The sequence below is a fragment of the Thunnus maccoyii genome, chromosome 24 (assembly GCF_910596095.1).
Source record: "Thunnus maccoyii chromosome 24, fThuMac1.1, whole genome shotgun sequence".
NCBI lineage: Eukaryota > Metazoa > Chordata > Actinopteri > Scombriformes > Scombridae > Thunnus > Thunnus maccoyii.
This window is the reverse complement of record NC_056556.1, coordinates 3,586,690-3,608,040: the sequence shown is the minus strand read 5'-3', so window position 1 is coordinate 3,608,040 and position 21,351 is coordinate 3,586,690. Positions and strand designations below refer to the sequence as shown.

The 21,351-nt window shown below is 39.1% G+C and overlaps 1 protein-coding gene and 1 long non-coding RNA gene across 2 annotated transcripts in view; both read right to left on the bottom strand.

Annotated features, from left to right (window-relative positions):
• Positions 1–14,674, bottom strand: part of LOC121891832 (NLR family CARD domain-containing protein 3-like) — a 44,300-nt gene extending 29,626 nt beyond the window's left edge. The window contains exons 1-5 of the mRNA XM_042404447.1: positions 14,349–14,674; positions 12,248–12,370; positions 10,147–10,269; positions 2,744–2,991; positions 830–2,660 (exon numbers count right to left, since the gene is read on the bottom strand). Of these exons, the coding sequence (XP_042260381.1) occupies positions 830–2,660; positions 2,744–2,991; positions 10,147–10,269; positions 12,248–12,370; positions 14,349–14,416 (2,393 nt within the window). The 5' untranslated portion in view covers positions 14,417–14,674. The remainder of the gene's footprint in view (positions 1–829; positions 2,661–2,743; positions 2,992–10,146; positions 10,270–12,247; positions 12,371–14,348) is intronic.
• Positions 14,675–16,813: 2,139 nt separating this feature from the next.
• On the bottom strand, positions 16,814–19,523 carry LOC121891879. Its single transcript, XR_006094200.1, has 3 exons — positions 19,480–19,523; positions 17,159–17,228; positions 16,814–16,978 (listed from the first exon to the last, which is right to left on the bottom strand). It is a non-coding gene; the product is annotated as an uncharacterized LOC121891879 (long non-coding RNA).
• Positions 19,524–21,351: the final 1,828 nt, after the last annotated feature.

Genomic DNA, 21,351 nt, shown 5'->3' with positions numbered 1-21,351 from the left:
ACTGAAGAACAATTGTTGTGAGAATAACTGGTTTATAATTTTTGCAACAAGCAGCTGTAACACAAGCTGAACACACTTTAATAGTTTATTAGTTTTACAATGTGCATGTATGTAAAGGAGGGATGTATGATATGTCAGTGGCTGATATTTTATTGGCCAAGAAATGAGAAAATGTAACTACTGTATTGTTGTTGTTTTGGTAATTGAATTTCAGCCAATAATTGTGTCTGATAATGCAGAGCCTTTTTACAGTGACTGTGGACTAGTGACATCATTGTAAACCTGGTTGTGAACAGAGACTTTTTAAGGTCAGGTCTTGTGTTGGTACTGGAGCGGACTGAGAGTAACAGAGCAGATATGGTTTTAGAGTAGATTATAGTAGTCTGTACAGTCCTGCCTCTCTTACCTTTCTCTCCTCTGCTCTCTGTGTTGCTGCCTGTTTTCAGAAGGCCAGTGTAACTTACAAACAAAAATAACCTACATTGTTTTAAGATTACCAATACCGGTTACTGTATTGGTATCAGACACAACAAACATAATTATCAATTGTTGTCATTGGCCCTGAAATTCCTCTTCGGAGCATCTTTAATGTAAAGTGATTCACACTTTACAGCATGCACTATACATTTACATTACACTTTACTGTAATATTGATATGATGATGTGATATTGGCTTTATAATGTTGATATTTTGTTTCCCAATCACTCTCAACACTGTAAAACACAACAGGAAGTATCTAAAACATTTTGGACTGAGCAGCTGGACATGAGAGATGTGTGTGTTCTGCAGTGATTGATTTATGACGTTGATAATCACATCTGGACTTACACAGCCTTTCTGCAGTTCCTCACAGCTGGGATCAGTCTCAGTCGTCCCTGGTCTGATGTATTGTACTTCTTCAGGTCCAACTCATCCAGAAGCTCCTCTGACATCTGCAGCATGTAGGCCAGAGCTGAGCAGTGGAACTCAGAGAGTTTCTTCTCTGATCTGTTCTCTGACTTCAGGAACTCTTGGATCTCCTGATGTACTGAGCGGTCGTTCAACTCCATCAGACAGTGGAAGATGTTGATGCTTCTGTCAGGAGACACGTTGATGCTCTTCTCCTTCAGTTTGTGGATGGCTCTCTGAATGATTTCTGGACTGTTCTTTTTCTGACCCAGCAGGCCTCCTAAGAGACTCTGATTGGACTTTACCGAGAGGCCATGAAGGAAACGAGCAAACAGGTCCAGATGGCCATTTTCACTTCTGAGAGATTTTTCCATGGCTTTCATCAGGAAGTCATCCAGGGATGAGTGACTGTATTGTTTCCCCAGGAAGGCCTCCAGTACCTCTGTGTTGCTGCTGGTGTAACAGTGGTACATGTAGACTGCAGCCAGAAACTCCTGAACACTCAGATGAACAAAGCTGTAGACTCTTTTCTGGAAGATCACACTCTCTGTTTTGAGGATCTCTGTACAAAATCCTGAGTACACTGAGGCCTCTGTGACATCAAGACCACACTGATCCAGGTCTTCTTGGTAGAACACGATGTTTCCTTTCTCCAGTTGTTCAAACGCCAGCCTCCCCAGCTTCAGAAGAACTTCCCTGTCAGCCTTCGTCAGCTCCTGTGGACTCATCTCATGTCCTTCATTATACTTGTGCTTCTTCCTCTTTGTCTGAACCAGCAGGAAGTGTGAGTACATGTCAGTCAGGGTCTTGGGCAGCTCTCCTCTCTGGTCTGTAGTCAACATGTGCTCCAGAACTGTAGCAGTGATCCAGCAGAAGACTGGGATGTGACACATGATCTGGAGGCTCCTGGATGTCTTAATGTGTGAGATGATTCTGCTGGACAGATCTTCATCACTGAATTTCCTCCTGAAGTACTCCTCCTTTTGGGCATCAGTGAAGCCTCGTACTTCTGTTACCCTGTTAACACATGTAGGAGGGATCTGATTGGCTGCTGCAGGTCGGGAAGTTATCCAGATGAGAGCCGAGGGAAGTAGATTCCCCATGAAGAGGTTTGTCAACAACACGTTGACTGATGACTTCTGTGTGACATCAGACATGATCGTCATGTTGTTGAAATCTAATGAAAGTCTGCTTTCATCAAGGCCGTCAAAGATGAACAAAACTTTACAGACAGCCAGCTTCTCTGCTGTGACCTTCTGTAATGTTGGATGGAAAACATGGATCAGCATGAGAAGACTGTACTGCTCATCTTTGATCAAATTGAGCTCCCTGAATGAAAACAGAATCACCAGACTGACATCTTGGTTTTCCAAGCCCTCTGTCCAGTCCAGAGTGAACTTCTTCACTGAGAAGGTTTTTCCAACACCAGCGATGCCGCTCGTCAGAACGACTCTGATGTGTTTCTTTTTGTCAGGTGAGGATTCAACAGGTGAGCTTTTGTGTTCCTCTTCAGCTGTAAAGACTTTAAACACGTCGTGACACTTGATTGGAGTGTCATGGAGGATCTTCATCTTGGAAGCTGTCTCAAGCTGCCTCACCTCATGTTGGGTATTAACCTCTTCACTCTGTCCCTCTGTGATGTAGAGCTCAGTGTAGATGCTGTTGAGGAGGGTTTCACTTCCTGCTTCATCAGTTCCTTCAGTCACATGTTCACATCTCCTCTTCAAACTGATCTTTTGTTCATGTAAAACCTCCTGGAGAGCAACATTCACTAAAACAGAGAAAAAAGTGAGACTAAACAAAGACAATATGACAATAATTCATTATTACCAACACAAAAACAATCAGTCTTACTTTGTACAGTGATGGTCTGACTGTCTGTCTGCAGTCCAGGTCTTGTCCTGGATCTTTTTCCACAGTGAGGACAGGAGAAGTCTCCTGATGAAGCAGACTTGTCCCAGTATGAGCTGATACACTGTCTGCAGAACCAGTGTCCACAGCTGGTAGAGACTGGATCCTTCAGGACGTCCTTCTGACACAAAGAACAGCAGGACAGCTGCTCCGCCACAGACACACCACTCCTCCTCTTCCTCATCCGCTCTCTGTAAAAACATTTCTTTATCACTAATATGCTTCATTGATTGTTGTTGAAAAATATTAAGATTTGGCCAACACTGTCTAGAAGCTCAGACAGTCACAGAGAACAGTAAAAGTGTAGCTTCTTTTTGAAAATAATTAATTTTATTCAAACTCTCCTGCTTTCATAAATACATATTTAAGTCTTGTAAACTGACAAAGAGATTCATTTGTCTCTCTGCTGAAAACAACCCTTAACTGTGTTTCTTATCTTATCATTTAGTGATCTGCTTGTAGTTTGCTATTAACACAAACTCAACACTTCCTGCAGCTGCTTCACTGTAAAAGCCTTCCATTAAAGAGAGATTATTATGTCCTTTACTGCTTTACAGTCCCTTTGGGCAGCTTATCTTGGGTTAGTTAGGTTTGACTCTCTTATCTCACCAAAGCCATAAACTATAACCCACATTCCTGAGGACTTTTGTGAAGCCTCCTTGCAAATCTGAGCCAAACCTGAAATTCATGTAAATTCAATGTCTGATCATTATGCAAGTTATATCATGTTATTTGTCATGTAAATACAAAAAGAATGGTATGACTTTCATAGTTGTGTGACTATCTACTAAGGAGATATTAAAACTTTGATCTTATCAACTTTTATTAACTTTATACTACATGCAACAATACTGCCTTCTAGTGACAAGGGTTAAATTTCCTTATGTTAAGAGTTGATGAATGTTTGGTAACAATGTATTTGTATTTTCAAACACCTAAGTGTTTAACTTTTGATCTAGTAGTTGTATTGAAAGAGTGAATTTTCAGAAGTAATAGGAATGTAAAGATATAATGTTTGAAGGATTTCAGTTTAAAGTTTTCTTTTATTGTTAAACAACAGTCATAATGAATGCTTTTATATTATGAAGTAAGAGTTATGTTGAACTTATATTTAAATATGTTTCTGACAGTAACCGAATCACATAAGTGTTTCTTTACTGAAGTTCCTTTCACTATAGTATTATTTCAGTGTAGATGGTTTGAGACATGTAAATATTTTGAGGAAGTTGAATCAGTGAAGGTTGTATGCTTAAACATCATCAAGTATCAGTATGAAAGTTAATGTTTGTTATGTTATTTAGAAGAGCTGACTTATTATGAAACATATGTAAACTGCTTCACTGTTTTCTTGAATAGTTTTACAAATATGATACAAGCTGACTGGAAATGTTCAGACCTAGTGACTTTGAAGTGTGATTTTTGCATGTAAAAACTCAGAATTAGACTTTCCCTAAAAATCCCTTTATTTCAGAATAAGCAGGCTGCAAAACGTCCAAGAACTCGAGGAAAATTCTTAAGACATCTCTTTCATTTCTTCTCCAACCAAGTATATGCATATTCAGTCTTTTACTGACACAATTTTAGTTTGTTTTTGTTTTATTTGGAGCATTAAGTCTCATATTTCCACATACAGTCATTTACTTTTGAAGTAAACACATACAGTATTTTATTTTGAAGTAAACGCCACTGAGGATTTGAGCGTAGTCAGATTAAACTTTATTTGACACTCAACTCAAGTTACTACAAGCCAACCATAGTCTGAATCCTCAACTTAAACTCCTGAAGAAGAAAACAACGCTTTAAACTGGACCTCTACCTGCTTTCTGACAGTAATACTGCAAACTAGAAGTTAAGCCGTCCTGAAGACTCTTTCAGAGCAGCCTGGAACAGCTTGACTCCCTTTTACTGGTGTTAAACACCTCTGCATCTACGAAGACGCACCCACAGTCCAAAGCCTGATCTGGGCTCTTTAACTGCCGAACAACGCTGGTGATGCTGCACCAACTAATGTTGGACCTGCCGAGATGACGTCTCTAGCACGACTAAACACCTCAACAGTAAGGCATAACATGGCTTTGTGATCAAGGGTTGATGTCATATTACATTAAAATTAAAAGATAATTTCTTTAGAGAAGTTGAATTAGCTTTCTCTTAGCATTCCCCGTTTATTCCCTGTATTACCTTTATCATATATCCTCAAGATGTTTAGCTAATAATAAATGGTTGTTTGTTCATTTGAGCTGCAGTAAACAGAGGTCACTGTTTGGGACAAGAACTAACAATTATGAGACTGATTCATTGATTAAATTGAACAAGGGTTAGTGCTCCCTCCTGGCACTAACAAATCCTAACCAAACAGGAGGTGGTGCCCACAATAACGAGGTAATTAAATAATAAAGCATCAATACTCCTACAGCCGACCCTGTCTAGAAGCTCAGACAGTCCCAGAGAACAGTAAAAGTGTGTTTTATTTAAACTCTCCTGCTTTCATAAATACATATTTAAATTTTGCAAACTGACATAAAGAGATTTATTTGTCTCTCTGCTGAAAACAACCCTTAACTGTGTTTCTTATCTGGCTGTCTTACTAAACATTTAGTGATCTGCTTGTAGTTTTCTATTAACACAAACTCAACACTTCCTGCAGCTGCTTCACTGTAAAAGCCTTCCATTAAAGAGAGCTGATTATGTCCTTTACTGCTTTACAGTCCCTTTGGGCAGCTTATCTTGGGTTAGTTAGATTTGAACTGAGGTTAGAAGTGGTCTAAAACTTGTGGTAGGCCAGCAGTCTAAGACACACAGCATGTAACAGTGTGTTTCATGCATTAGTAAGGTCCACTTACTAATGATTCACAGCTTTCAACTGCAAGCTCCAAAAATGTGGATCTTTCAGCTTAATTTTCTTCCATGTTTTCCACACTATATTTTATATAAGCAGTTAGCTGAAGAGAAAAAAACCTCAAACACACATAATCAAGGTGAGTAAAGCATTTCTACAAATAATCTTTTCACCACATTCACCACATTTTGCACTATTATGATATGCACTGAGAACATTTAATTGGCATTAAAGGAACTGCATTAAGCTGGTTTAAGTCCTATTTATCAGACCGATTTCAGTTTGTACATGTTAATGATGAATCCTCCATGAAGACAAGGGTTAGACACAGAGTTCCACAAGGTTCTGTACTTGGACCAATTCTATTCACCTTATATATGCTTCCTTTAGGAAATATTATTAGGAAACACTCCATAAATTTTCATTGTTACGCAGATGACACCCAATTATATTTATCAGTGAAGACAGATGAACCCAATCAGTTAAACAAACTCCAAACATGCCTTAACGGCATAAAGACCTGGATGACCTGCAATTTTCTACTACTAAATTCAGATAAAACTGAAGTTATTGTGCTTGGCCCTAAACACCTTAGAAACACATTATCTAATGATATAGCTATACTGGATGGCATTACCCTGGCCTCCAGCACCACTGTAAGGAATCTGGGAGTTATCTTTGATCAGGATATGTCCTTTAACTCCCACATAAATCAAATTTCAAGGACTGCCTTTTTTCACTTACGTAATATCACAAAAATCAGGCACATCCTGTCCCTAAAAGATGCAGAAAAACTAGTTCACGCATTTGTTACTTCTAGGCTGGATTATTGCAATTCCTTATTATCAGGCTGCCCTAACAAGTCTCTAAAGACTCTCCAGCTGGTCCAGAATGCAGCTGCATGTGTACTGACTAAAACTAGAAAAAGAGCCCACATTTCTCCCATTTTAGCTTCACTACATTGGCTTCCTGTAAAATATAGAATAGAATTTAAAATCCTTCTCCTAACTTACAAAGCCCTTAATGGTCAGGCACCATCATATCTTGAAGAGCTCATAATACCGTATTATCCCACTAGAACACTGCGCTCCCAGTATGCAGGCTTACTGGTGGTCCCTACAGTCTTTAAAAGTAGAATGGGAGGCAGAGCCTTCAGCTTTCAGGCTCCTCTTCTATGGAACCATCTACCGGATTCAGTCCGGGGTGCAGACACCCTCTCTATGTTTAAGAGTAGGCTTAAAACTTTCCTTTTTGATAAAGCTTATAGTTAGGGCCGACCACGCTCGCCTTGGATCAGCCCTTAGTTATGCTGCTATAGGCCTAGACTGCTGGGGGACTTCCCATGATGCACTGAGCTCCTCTCTCCTCTTCCTCCTCTCTTTCTGTATGCATTCATGTAACATCAATGCATGTCACTAACTTTGCTTCTTCCCCAGAGTTTTTTGTGCTTTCTCATCTCACAGGAAAACCTGAGTCCCGGGCCGAACCTTCGCGGTCCTTCACAGTCCTGATGGCATCCTTCCCTGTCTATTGATGCTTGTGCTTGTTGTTGTTGTTGTGATTGTTGCTCTCCTGTCCCCCCTCCCCCTTTCCCTCTCTCTTTCTCTCTCTCAACCCAACCGGTCAAAGCAGATGGCCGCCCACCAAGAGCCGGGGTCTGCTTGAGGTTTCTACCCGTTAAAGGGGAGTTTTTCCTTACCGCTGTCGCCAAGTGCTTGCTCATGGGGGAATTGTTGGGTCTCTGTAAATTAAAGAGTACGGTCTTGACCTGCTCTATGTGAAAAGTACCTTGAGATGACTTCTGTTGTGATATGGCGCTATATAAATAAAAATTGATTGATTGATTGATTGACTGATTCAACACAACATCTGGTAGCTTATAACAGCTGACCTGAGGTATATTTTGAGTAAAAACATGAGAAAATTAATTACACATTTGAAGCACATTCTTTCAGGTTTTGAATAGTCGCAGATCTTTACAGTGACTTCAACATTGGGGCAAAGATGTGTGAATATCTTCTTGAAGTGTAAATTCTGACATGGAGGTTCTCAGGTTGCTACAGAAATACCATCTGTAGTTTCTGGCTATAAAACGCAGATTAAGATCCATCTTAGTTTGAAATATATTTTCTATAATAATAGTTCTGCATCATGAATAGAAATATTTTATCAGAGCAGTTTGTCTTCATCCTCACTGAATCATCCTCGATCAGGTCAGTTTACAGCAGAAACCGTCTCTTACTTTGTGTCTGAGGGTCCAGGTTCATTACTGAAGTTCGGAGGATCATGGTTGGACCGGTCACTCTTCATAGACAGACAGTCTGATGCTGGGGACTCTGCTCTCTGTCTGTGGTCTCTCTGACGTCTGTAACACCACCAAGATGTTTTTATTCATATCATGTGAATCCTTGATAAATTCTCTGATGACAAAGCCATTGAAGGAGCTCTAAACACACAAACTGCTGCTCCTGCAGATAATAAGTCGCAGATTAGATCACAGCTTTTCTAAATGACTGACAGCTGACACAGATACTAAGAGGAAGATGGGACAAATGATTTGAATGTGCGTTCAATTTTAGATAGCAAATAAATATTAGAAGGAATTTTAATATACAAACACAAAATCAACCATTGGGGACAGACAACATAACGTCATTGGCAGAGGTAATTAAAATTAATTTGCATGCGTCAGATGGAACGGTAGCCGTTGTATTGCTACTGGAGGTCGGTTGACACGGCTCTGAATTTTCAGGAGTATCGGACACTGTGTGAATGGGTAAAACATTATTTCTTGTGTGCAGTATGTGGCGCTGAAGATGACATATTGGAAATTGTGTATACATTTGATGAACTATGTGTCATTTAGGGTTCACTTGCTGTTGCCCGTAGAATATACTACATAAGTGAAATATTAATGCAGCAATACATTTACCAGAGAGCAACTGTCATGGATATACATTTTCGTGAATGTTGGATATTGTATGTAGGAGTTAAATAACACTTCCTGTGTTGACTATGTGGCACTAGAGAACACCCACTAATTATGCGTAATGTTGTTGTATATCATGTGTAGACCACACCATGTAAATTTCATGTAAATCAGATGATGTTTGTCACATAAGGCTGCCTTCCCATTGTCAGTAGGTGGCACTATGACTATGACTCAATGTTTACATGTAAATGTGTTCAGGACTGGACTCTCATGAAGCAAAATACTACCACTTCCTGTGTCCACTATGTGGCGCTAGAGAGCACCCATTAATTATATGTCATGTTGCTGTATATCATGTGTAGAACACACCATGTACATTTCATGTGAATCGGATGAACCTTGTCACATAAGACTGACTTCCTGTTGTCAGTAGGTGGCGCTATGACTATGGCTCAATATTGACATGTAGATGTATTCAGGCCTGGACTCTCATTAAACATAAGAAATTTGGGGCAAATTGGACAATGTAAAGTTGAGTCACAACATCTGCGTGTCTCATGTTTTGGGCAAAACTGACTGGCACGCCATGTCAAGGGCGTTCCACGAACACTCAAAAGCTTCGCAATTTAGCATCACAAAGATCTTTAGATGTCACCTACAAAATTTTAAGTCACACTGATTAATTCTCTAGAGGGAGTTTGTTAAAATGTCTGTCAATGGTTTTGCATTGCAAAAAAAATTTCACAGCCATGTCAAGGGCGTTCCACGAACACTCAAAAGCTTCGCAATTTAGCATCACAAAGATCTTTAGATGTCACCTACAAAATTCTAAGTCACACTGATTAATTCTCTAGGAGGAGTTTGTTAAAACGTCTGTCAATGGTTTTGCATTGCAAAAAAAATTTCACAGTAAATTCAACGTGGGTGACATCCTGTTGGACTTAGGGTATGGCTCCAAGAGGTTTGTTTTTAAGTCTGGAGATGTTTCATCTGCCTACCAAATTTTGTTCATCTACATTAAATTTAAAGGTGGGGGCTTTGACTGAAATTTTCTAGAGGGCGTCCTTGAGCCATTTTACCACACCCAAGCCCAAGATCCATATCAGATATCAAGTTTTGCCACTTCTGATACATGTGCAAAATTTGGTGAGTTTCAAGCATCTCTAGTACCTCATCAATGTTAAAATTAATTAGGGGGCGCTATACAGCCGACGTGCCACGCCTAAGCTCAAATGTATTATGAAATCGAAATATTTACTAGTTTGAACATGGGTGCAAAGTTTCTTGAGTTATTAGGCATTCTTAAAGGCCTCAAACGTGTTTGTGAAATGAACATTGATGTACGAAATCCAAAATGGCTGACTTCCTGTTGAGTAAAAACATTTTTCTTTATTATGTCGACATTGATAAGAGCAATGATCCCAGCGAATTTCATGAACATCAAAGCAACTTTATTCCGACATGGCTCTGCGTTTAAGGGCGCTATGTAGTAGGCGGTGCTACACAAGTGGATCATTAATGCAACAATACATTTAGCCATTAGTCAATCAGTTTACAGCAGAAACAGTCTCTTACTTTGTGTCTGAGGGTCCAGGTTCATTACTGAAGGTCGGAGGATCACGGTTGGACCGGTCACTCTTCATAGACAGACAGTCCGATGCTGGAGACACTGCTCTCTGTCTGTGGTCTCTCTGACGTCTGTAACACCACCAAGATGTTTTTATTCATATCATGTGAATCCTTGATAAATTCTCTGATGACAAAGCCATTGAAGGAGCTCTAAACACACAAACTGCTTCTCCTGCAGATAATAAGTCGCAGATTAGATCACAGCTTTTCTAAATGACTGACAGCTGACACAGATACTAAGGGGAAGATGGGACAAATGATTTGAATGTGCGTTCAATTTTAGATAGCAAATAAATATTAGTAGGAATTTTAATATACAAACACAAAATCAACCATTGGGGACAGAAAACATAATGTCATTGGCAGAGGTAATTCAAATTAATTTGCATGCGTCAGATGGAACGGTAGCCGCGGTATTGCTACTGGAGGTCAGTTGACACGGCTCTGAATTTTCAGGAGTATCGGACACTGTGTGAATGGGTAAAACATTATTTCTTGTGTGCAGTATGTGGCCCTAAGATGGCATATTGGAAATTGTGTATACATTTGATGAACTATGTGTCATTTAGGGTTCACTTGCTGTTGCCCGTAGTATATACTACATAAGTGAAATATTAATGCAGCAATACATTTACCAGAGAGCAACTGCCATGGATATATATTTTCATGAATATTGGATATTGTATGTAGGAGTTAAATAACCCTTCCTGTGTTGACTATGTGGCACTAGAGAACACCCACTAATTATGCGTATTGTTGTTGTATATCATGTGCAGACCACACCATGTAAATTTCATGTAAATCAGATGATGTTTGTCACATAAGGCTGCCTTCCCATTGTCAGTAGGTGGTACTATGACTATGACTCAATGTTTACATGTAAATGTGTTCAGGACTGGACTCTCATGAAGCAAAATACTACCACTTCCTGTGTCCACTATGTGGCGCTAGAGAGCACCCATTGATTATATGTCATGTTGCTGTATATCATGTGTAGAACACACCATGTACATTTCATGTGAATCGGATGAACCTTGTCACATACGACTGACTTCCTGCTGTCAGTAGTTGGTGCTATGACTATGGCTCAATATTGACATGTAGATGTGTTCAGGCCTGGACTCTCATCAAACATAAGAAATTTGGGGCAAATTGGACAATGTAAAGTTGAGTCACAACAACTGCGTGTTTCATGTTTTGGGCAAAATTGACTGGCACGCCATGTCAAGGGCGTTTCACGAACACTCAGAAGCTTCGCAATTTTGCATCACAAAGATCTTTAGATGTCACCTACAAAATTCTAAGTCACACTGATTAATTCTCTAGAAGGAGTTTGTTAAAACGTCTGTCAATGGTTTTGCATTGCAAAAAAAATTTCACAGTAAATTCAAAGTGGGTGACATCCTGTTGGACTTAGGGTATGGCTCCAAGAGGTTTGTTTTTAAGTCTGGAGATGTTTCATCTGCCTACCAAATTTTGTTCATCTACATTAAATTTAAAGGTGGGGGCTTTGACTGAAATTTTCTAGAGGGCGTCCTTGAGCCATTTTACCACACCCAAGCCCAAGATCCATATCAGATATCAAGTTTTGCCACTTCTGATACATGTGCAAAATTTGGTGAGTTTCAAGCATCTCTAGCACCTCATCAATGTTAAAATTAATTAGGGGGCGCTATACAGCCGACGTGCCACGCCTAAGCTCAAATGTATTATGAAATCGAAATATTTACTAGTTTGAACATGGGTGCAAAGTTTCTTGAGTTATTAGGCATTCTTAAAGGCCTCAAACGTGTTTGTGAAATGAACATTGATGTACGAAATCCAAAATGGCTGACTTCCTGTTGAGTAAAAACATTTTTCTTTATTATGTCGACATTGATAAGAGCAATGATCCCAGCGAATTTCATGAACATCAAAGCAACTTTATTCCGACATGGCTCTGCGTTTAAGGGCGCTATGTAGTAGGCGGTGCTACACAAGTGGATCATTAATGCAACAATACATTTAGCCATTAGTCAATCAGTTTACAGCAGAAACAGTCTCTTACTTTGTGTCTGAGGGTCCAGGTTCATTACTGAAGTTCGGAGGATCACGGTTGGACCGGTCACTCTTCATAGACAGACAGTCCGATGCTGGAGACACTGCTCTCTGTCTGTGGTCTCTCTGACGTCTGTAACAACACCAAGATGTTTTTATTCATATCATGTGAATCCTTGATAAATTCTCTGATGACAAAGCCATTGAAGGAGCTCTAAACACACAAACTGCTTCTCCTGCAGATAATAAGTCGCAGATTAGATCACAGCTTTTCTAAATGACTGACAGCTGACACAGATACTAAGGGGAAGATGGGACAAATGATTTGAATGTGCGTTCAATTTTAGATAGCAAATAAATATTAGTAGGAATTTTAATATACAAACACAAAATCAACCATTGGGGACAGAAAACATAATGTCATTGGCAGAGGTAATTCAAATTAATTTGCATGCGTCAGATGGAACGGTAGCCGCGGTATTGCTACTGGAGGTCAGTTGACACGGCTCTGAATTTTCAGGAGTATCGGACACTGTGTGAATGGGTAAAACATTATTTCTTGTGTGCAGTATGTGGCCCTAAGATGGCATATTGGAAATTGTGTATACATTTGATGAACTATGTGTCATTTAGGGTTCACTTGCTGTTGCCCATAGTATATACTACATAAGTGAAATATTAATGCAGCAATACATTTACCAGAGAGCAACTGCCATGGATATATATTTTCATGAATATTGGATATTGTATGTAGGAGTTAAATAACCCTTCCTGTGTTGACTATGTGGCACTAGAGAACACCCACTAATTATGCGTAATGTTGTTGTATATCATGTGCAGACCACACCATGTAAATTTCATGTAAATCAGATGATGTTTGTCACATAAGGCTGCCTTCCCATTGTCAGTAGGTGGTACTATGACTATGACTCAATGTTTACATGTAAATGTGTTCAGGACTGGACTCTCATGAAGCAAAATACTACCACTTCCTGTGTCCACTATGTGGCGCTAGAGAGCACCCATTGATTATATGTCATGTTGCTGTATATCATGTGTAGAACACACCATGTACATTTCATGTGAATCGGATGAACCTTGTCACATACGACTGACTTCCTGCTGTCAGTAGTTGGTGCTATGACTATGGCTCAATATTGACATGTAGATGTGTTCAGGCCTGGACTCTCATCAAACATAAGAAATTTGGGGCAAATTGGACAATGTAAAGTTGAGTCACAACAACTGCGTGTTTCATGTTTTGGGCAAAATTGACTGGCACGCCATGTCAAGGGCGTTTCACGAACACTCAGAAGCTTCGCAATTTTGCATCACAAAGATCTTTAGATGTCACCTACAAAATTCTAAGTCACACTGATTAATTCTCTAGGAGGAGTTTGTTAAAACGTCTGTCAATGGTTTTGCATTGCAAAAAAAATTTCACAGTAAATTCAAAGTGGGTGACATCCTGTTGGACTTAGGGTATGGCTCCAAGAGGTTTGTTTTTAAGTCTGGAGATGTTTCATCTGCCTACCAAATTTTGTTCATCTACATTAAATTTAAAGGTGGGGGCTTTGACTGAAATTTTCTAGAGGGCGTCCTTGAGCCATTTTACCACACCCAAGCCCAAGATCCATATCAGATATCAAGTTTTGCCACTTCTGATACATGTGCAAAATTTGGTGAGTTTCAAGCATCTCTAGCACCTCATCAATGTTAAAATTAATTAGGGGGCGCTATACAGCCGACGTGCCACGCCTAAGCTCAAATGTATTATGAAATCGAAATATTTACTAGTTTGAACATGGGTGCAAAGTTTCTTGAGTTATTAGGCATTCTTAAAGGCCTCAAACGTGTTTGTGAAATGAACATTGATGTACGAAATCCAAAATGGCTGACTTCCTGTTGAGTAAAAACATTTTTCTTTATTATGTCGACATTGATAAGAGCAATGATCCCAGCGAATTTCATGAGCATCAAAGCAACTTTATTCCGACATGGCTCTGCGTTTAAGGGCGCTATGTAGTAGGCGGTGCTACACAAGTGGATCATTAATGCAGCAATACATTTAGCCATTAGTCAATCAGTTTACAGCAGAAACAGTCTCTTACTTTGTGTCTGAGGGTCCAGGTTCATTACTGAAGGTCGGAGGATCACGGTTGGACCGGTCACTCTTCATAGACAGATAGTCCGATGCTGGAGACACTGCTCTCTGTCTGTGGTCTCTCTGACGTCTGTAACACCACCAAGATGTTTTTATTCATATCATGTGAATCCTTGATAAATTCTCTGATGACAAAGCCATTGAAGGAGCTCTAAACACACAAACTGCTTCTCCTGCAGATAATAAGTCGCAGATTAGATCACAGCTTTTCTAAATGACTGACAGCTGACACAGATACTAAGGGGAAGATGGGACAAATGATTTGAATGTGCGTTCAATTTTAGATAGCAAATAAATATTAGTAGGAATTTTAATATACAAACACAAAATCAACCATTGGGGACAGAAAACATAATGTCATTGGCAGAGGTAATTCAAATTAATTTGCATGCGTCAGATGGAACGGTAGCCGCGGTATTGCTACTGGAGGTCAGTTGACACGGCTCTGAATTTTCAGGAGTATCGGACACTGTGTGAATGGGTAAAACATTATTTCTTGTGTGCAGTATGTGGCCCTAAGATGGCATATTGGAAATTGTGTATACATTTGATGAACTATGTGTCATTTAGGGTTCACTTGCTGTTGCCCGTAGTATATACTACATAAGTGAAATATTAATGCAGCAATACATTTACCAGAGAGCAACTGCCATGGATATATATTTTCATGAGTATTGGATATTGTATGTAGGAGTTAAATAACACTTCCTGTGTTGACTATGTGGCACTAGAGAACACCCACTAATTATGCGTAATGTTGTTGTATATCATGTGCAGACCACACCATGTAAATTTCATGTAAATCAGATGATGTTTGTCACATAAGGCTGCCTTCCCATTGTCAGTAGGTGGCACTATGACTATGACTCAATGTTTACATGTAAATGTGTTCAGGACTGGACTCTCATGAAGCAAAATACTACCACTTCCTGTGTCCACTATGTGGCGCTAGAGAGCACCCATTAATTATATGTCATGTTGCTGTATATCATGTGTAGAACACACCATGTACATTTCATGTGAATCGGATGAACCTTGTCACATACGACTGACTTCCTGCTGTCAGTAGTTGTTGCTATGACTATGGCTCAATATTGACATGTAGATGTGTTCAGGCCTGGACTCTCATCAAACATAAGAAATTTGGGGCAAATTGGACAATGTAAAGTTGAGTCACAACAACTGCGTGTTTCATGTTTTGGGCAAAATTGACTGGCACGCCATGTCAAGGGCGTTTCACGAACACTCAGAAGCTTCGCAATTTTGCATCACAAAGATCTTTAGATGTCACCTACAAAATTTTAAGTCACACTGATTAATTCTCTAGGAGGTGTTTGTTAAAACGTCTGTCAATGGTTTTGCATTGCAAAAAAATTTCACAGTAAATTCAAAGTGTCCTGCTCAGAGGCACATGAACCATTTCTACTGGCAGAATGCGTTCATATTATTTATTAATTGTTTGAGTCTGTATTTATTGATATTCTGATTGTGTATACATTATTTAATAAACCAGAATATGATCAGGGTGTCTTTTGAACACTGGAAATTGTTTATTTGGCTAAATATTTCAGGGAAAATTTAAATTATGTAACTCATATCAAACCCGATGCTCAGGAATTTTCAGCCTTGCATGTGACTGAATGGATATGACGACAAAAGAGCCCAATCACTATAAAATATATAATTTCCCACCACTTCTAACACATGTGGAAAGTTTCATGAATTTTTGAATACTTTGAGCCCAAGACCCCATGAAGAGCACCAGGCTTTGAAGCCAGTTTGACACAACAGCCAAACCGCATAATTACAACTTCCAGGTCTGTCACTTGATGCACATTAGCCAAAAAAGCATTTTTCACAAGTTTTTCACACAATCATAGGGAAAGGCTTAACCAAAAGTAGCTGGAAGTAGCCGGCTAGGCTGGGGGAAGTCTCTGGTGCTCATGCTCTATGGACCCCACAGATGCGGAAGATCTGTGTAATTTTATACCCGGAATTCAAACTTTTTAGGCTTCATGCATGGATGTATAAAGAGAACTGGATACAGTGTCAGAGACGGGGCCCTGTTCATTCCTATGGAAGTTTTGGCAAATGAAGCTAAAACATTTGACTTCCAGTTATAAAATAACTGCACTTTGGAGCCTGCTGGCCACGCCCAAATACTATAAAAGATATAAATTTCCCCTCACTTCTGACGCATGTGCAAAGTTTTGTGAGTTTTCAAGCACCTTTAGCTCCTCAAAAATGTGATTTATTGCAGAGAAGAAGAAGAATTGCTTCAGATACAATAGGCCTTCTCACCACTCTGACCTAATAATCTCTACAAAAACAACAAGTTCCTCACACTTTCAGTGCCAGGGCCCTGATGAGTCATATAAATGAGTTGGTAGCAGCTCTCTTACTTTGTGTTTGATGGTCCAGGTTCATTACTGAAGGTCGTAAAATGATCGTTGTACTGGTCACTCTTCATAGACAGAATGTTGGATACTGGAGGCTCTGCTCTGCCCTCCTCTTCCTCCACACGAGCACTCATCTTGTGGACTTCAGTCAGTCTGAGAGGTAAACCAGTAACACTGACTGTGAGATTAGAAAGCAAGATTCAAGAGAAACAAATTACTCAAACAAGTTATTATCTCCCTGTTTTATTTCCTCTCTTTATATCCACGCAAGTTCATTCTAACTCTTCTCCCCTCTACAGTCCTCAGGGAGGAAACTGAGACTTTCATAGTAAAATAAGAATGTTTTATTAACACTCACCCTGCATCAGACGTCAGTTTTTATCCATCTGCTCTGCTCTGTTGAAGACTTTCAGTTCCAGTACTGCCATCTACAAGAAATCACACGACTCTGTCAACGTGTGTGTGTGTGTGTGTGTGTGTGTCATAAACATGTTTATGAGGATCTCTTTTGGCTTAAACAGGTTAAATTAAAATAGGTTTTGGTCAAAATGTTAGTACTTCAGGTAACCCTTTATAATACAGTTTGGAGTGTAACTTCCAGTCATTACATGTAATTTACCAGAACTTGCAGTGTTATATAACTTTTTTCTTTTGAATTTCACCTTCATTTGTTAGTCTAAGAAGGTCTTCACACTGAGTTGCTGAGTTCAGTGTCATCCTCAAGGGAACATCAATAGTAGGCTAAATGTTAAATAAAATTTGTCTTATCAAATGTGTTGTGAGGATAAAACTTAGCCTACTTTTAATCTTTGGAAATGATTTCTAGTGTTTCTACATCTTCTTATTCTGTTGTATGATTACAGGCTCGTTTACATTTTCACTTGGTTGAATATGACTTTTTGCTGTTCCTAAAACAGAAGTTTTCTGCAGGTACTTGGTATCAGCGTTTCATCTCATATCATATTAAGTACTTTATTCATGGTTCTGATGATGTCGCTCGTAATTAACAACCCCTCCTCTTTCACACACTTTGTTTATTCTATTCATAAACGTTGAGCTGTTCTTGGGGGCGTTTGTCTGTTTTAATGCCAGTTTCGTCCTACATTCGAATACATATTTTCACAATTTCATCATTAGACTTCAGGGGTTTCTTATGTTTTTTCACAGTGCTGTCAAGTCTTTTTTCCCTTGGTTTTACCTGCATAACCACATAGAAATTTGTTTTGGGCTCTGAGTGCTTCAAAAACACAGATGATCTACGCTCAACACTGTACCTGAACGCCTCCTGTGTAAACGCGGAATCTATGCTGAGTCTCTATCACGGTTTGATGTCATTTATGGTCGCTCTAGCTTCTCTGTCCTCTCCTCTGCTCTATTTGTTGGTGTTTGTGTTTAGCTTAGTTATTATCATGTATTAAAATGTGTTAAATTCCTGTAAATTTAGCTACTGGCTGAAACAGCCCCTCCTCTCAACCAGCAGCAGAGGGAGGAGGAGGAGGAGGACAGGATGAAGATACTGACTGATGTCTGTGTTCTTCATTCTTTTTAAACTTCACGCAGTATTTTAATGTCAGGAATATTATTTATTTTACTGACATTTTTTTTAAATTTCTTTCAAGTGAGATGTTATTGAATTTATATAGTGACTTTGCTGACTGTTCTGAATTTATTCTTTTTTTAATAATTCAAAAATCCCCAATTCTTTGGTAATGAAAAAGAGCCAATAAGAGTATTGATAAATACTCTTATTTCATTCTACCAGTGCAGTCAACAAAGCAACATAACTCACTATAACAACCATCTCTACCGTTATCAGATCATTTTAACACCCGCAGACACAAACATGGTGAAAACTGTTGGTTACGTTTCCTTTAGATGCTGAAAATAATCTGAATCAAGATGATGAATGAAGGTAAAATTAATCAGCAGCTTCAACCAGGAAACCAACCAGAAGAAGAACAAACATGTAACTCACAGCAGGAGGTTTTTAAGGTCTGTTGATTCACAAACAGTCTCAACTCTCTGTATTCATCTTTAACCTGAAGTGTTCTTTAAGGAAATCTGATAAGAGAACAGCAGCTCTGAACTTTGAAACAAAAAACAATAGTCAAATATTAACAGACTTTATAAATCTTTATGGTTGGATCATAAAGTCTGATGCAGGGACGCTGGAAGTCAGTCAGAGTTGAGGTCGCTGAAGAGAAAGTCTATATAATGATGCAACATTCATGATTTCTGTATAAACTTGAACGGCCAACAATAATTTACACCAGTTTTAGAACATTTTACACTTCAACAGAAAGCAAACTTGAACACCACCACTACCGAATAGCGAAATAATTTCGAGCAAATAAAAAAAACTTAACATCATTTTTTTCTCATACTCCGGAGCGAGGTTGCTACCTATATTGTGAACAAACGGACTGCATTTAGAAGAAATTATAACGGCTTAATTTGCTGACAAGAGAACGGCAAAAACTTCCTGTTCTTTCAGCGAGGGCTACGTGAGAAAGTTCGACACAACACCAGAAATACCACACAAACAAGTTATCTACCCGTTTTATTTCCTTTCTTTATATCCACAGAAGTTCATTCTAACTCTTTTCCCCTCTACAGTCCTCAGGTAGGAAAATGACTGAGACTTTCATGGTAAAATAAGAATATTTCATTAACACTCACCCCGCGTCAGACGCCATTTTATCCATCTGCTCTGCTCTGTTGAATTTAGTTTCACTTGTGCAACTTACAAGAAATCACATGACCCTGAGGGGATAGAGACTTCAAAACTCTTCCTTCTCCAAGTCATCCAGTAGTTGCTGAGTTCAGTGTCATGCTCTGTTAAATAAAATGTGTCTTATCGAGTGTGTGTTGGGATTTAAACTAGTAACGTTGTTGTAAATATTTTTTTTAAAAATACAATCAGCACCTCTTGGGATACTTTGAAGGACAAAGAATTCTGTCGCCTCCCTTTTTTTTTTTAGAGATTTTTGAGCCATCCGGTCAGATGTAGGACATGCTTGAAGGACTACATCTCCCAGCTGGCCTGGAGGAGTATATTGCAGAGTCAAAAGACCATTTATGCTGCTACATTCTGACCAGAAGGTTACTTGAAAAGGGGAAGAAGCTTCAACTGCATATGCCAGACTATCTTAAAACTATCTAAAATATTTAATCATAAGCACTGCACACCCACACAGGTGTTCAGTTTCTACTTGATTAGACCTGCTCAGGTTGAATGTGGACGGAGGTGTGCTGGCAATTATGTGAGGTCTCAAAACTTCAACGGCAGAGTCAGAGAGATATAAATCAATCTCAATCTGTACATACATGCTCACACAAGTCTATTCAGCCACAATAAGTGGAATCACATGTCTGAGTCCAGCAAGACCTTTAACCCAACTGAAAGCAGACCAAAGAAAATATAAAACTTTACATATGAATTTAATAAAAAACAGTTTACAATCATTTTTTAAAGAACAAATAAACCTGTTTGCTTTGACAGTCCAACATTATTATTCTCCATTTGTGGCGATGTTGTTGGAATGAGGTCAGGCCTACAGCATCATCTCTGCATCCTCCACAGAGGCTTCACTCATCTCCTCAGACAGCTCCTGTTGAATATGACTTTTTGCTGTTCCTAAAACAGAAGTTTTCTGCAGGTACTTGGTATCACTGTTTCATCTCATATCATAGAAGTACTTCATTCATGGTTCTGATGATGTCGCTTGTAATTTACAACCTTGCCTCTTTCATATGAACGTGCTTGTAGCTGGAAAACCCAGAGTTGACTGAGCTGGTTGATATCAGCTTCATTGTACTGGTTATCTGGATGGCCAATGTGAGACCCAATGTAGCCTGCTGATTAAAATATATCCTGGGTATGTTGAACTCACTGATGCCAAATTAGCAATTTTGTTGCTAGGTTTAGTAACTTTTCAAACTACCCTGGCAACTTTTTTTTTTTTCAAAAAGCAACTAGCAACAAATTTAGCTACGTTTAAAATTTATATGGAACCTTTTAGCAACTTTTGAAAAGTGACTCAAATGTTAAAATGCACACATTTTCCATCTAAATGACACAAAAATGATTTCCTCTGTCACACACACAGTCATAACATACGGTCCGTCTGCCTGGCGGCAAAAGTGCATAGACAGTTTTTAATTTGAAATGACAGATACAAGAAGTGGCGACACATTGCAACACCGATGAGAGTGTCTCTCTCCTATCTATACATTAAGTAAACGGCTGAGTAAAAGATAAGTTATTGCTAAGAAGCATTTTCTTCTTATTCCTACAGTTGGATGTTTGAGCTTCACTGTGCAGAATGATTTATGTGCAGAGTTTGACACTAGAAGGCTGTTTTAACATTCATCTGCTAGAAGTGGAAAGTTTCTCTGAGTTCATTGAAAATCTTTGAAGAGGCGGGCCTATGAGCATAATTTGTGACATCACTAATACTTTAGAGCCAATCCTGGTCCAATATTCAATGTATACAAGTGTGATGTGGAAACTTGAAGCCTCCAGTGCACAAACATTGAAAACTGACATTA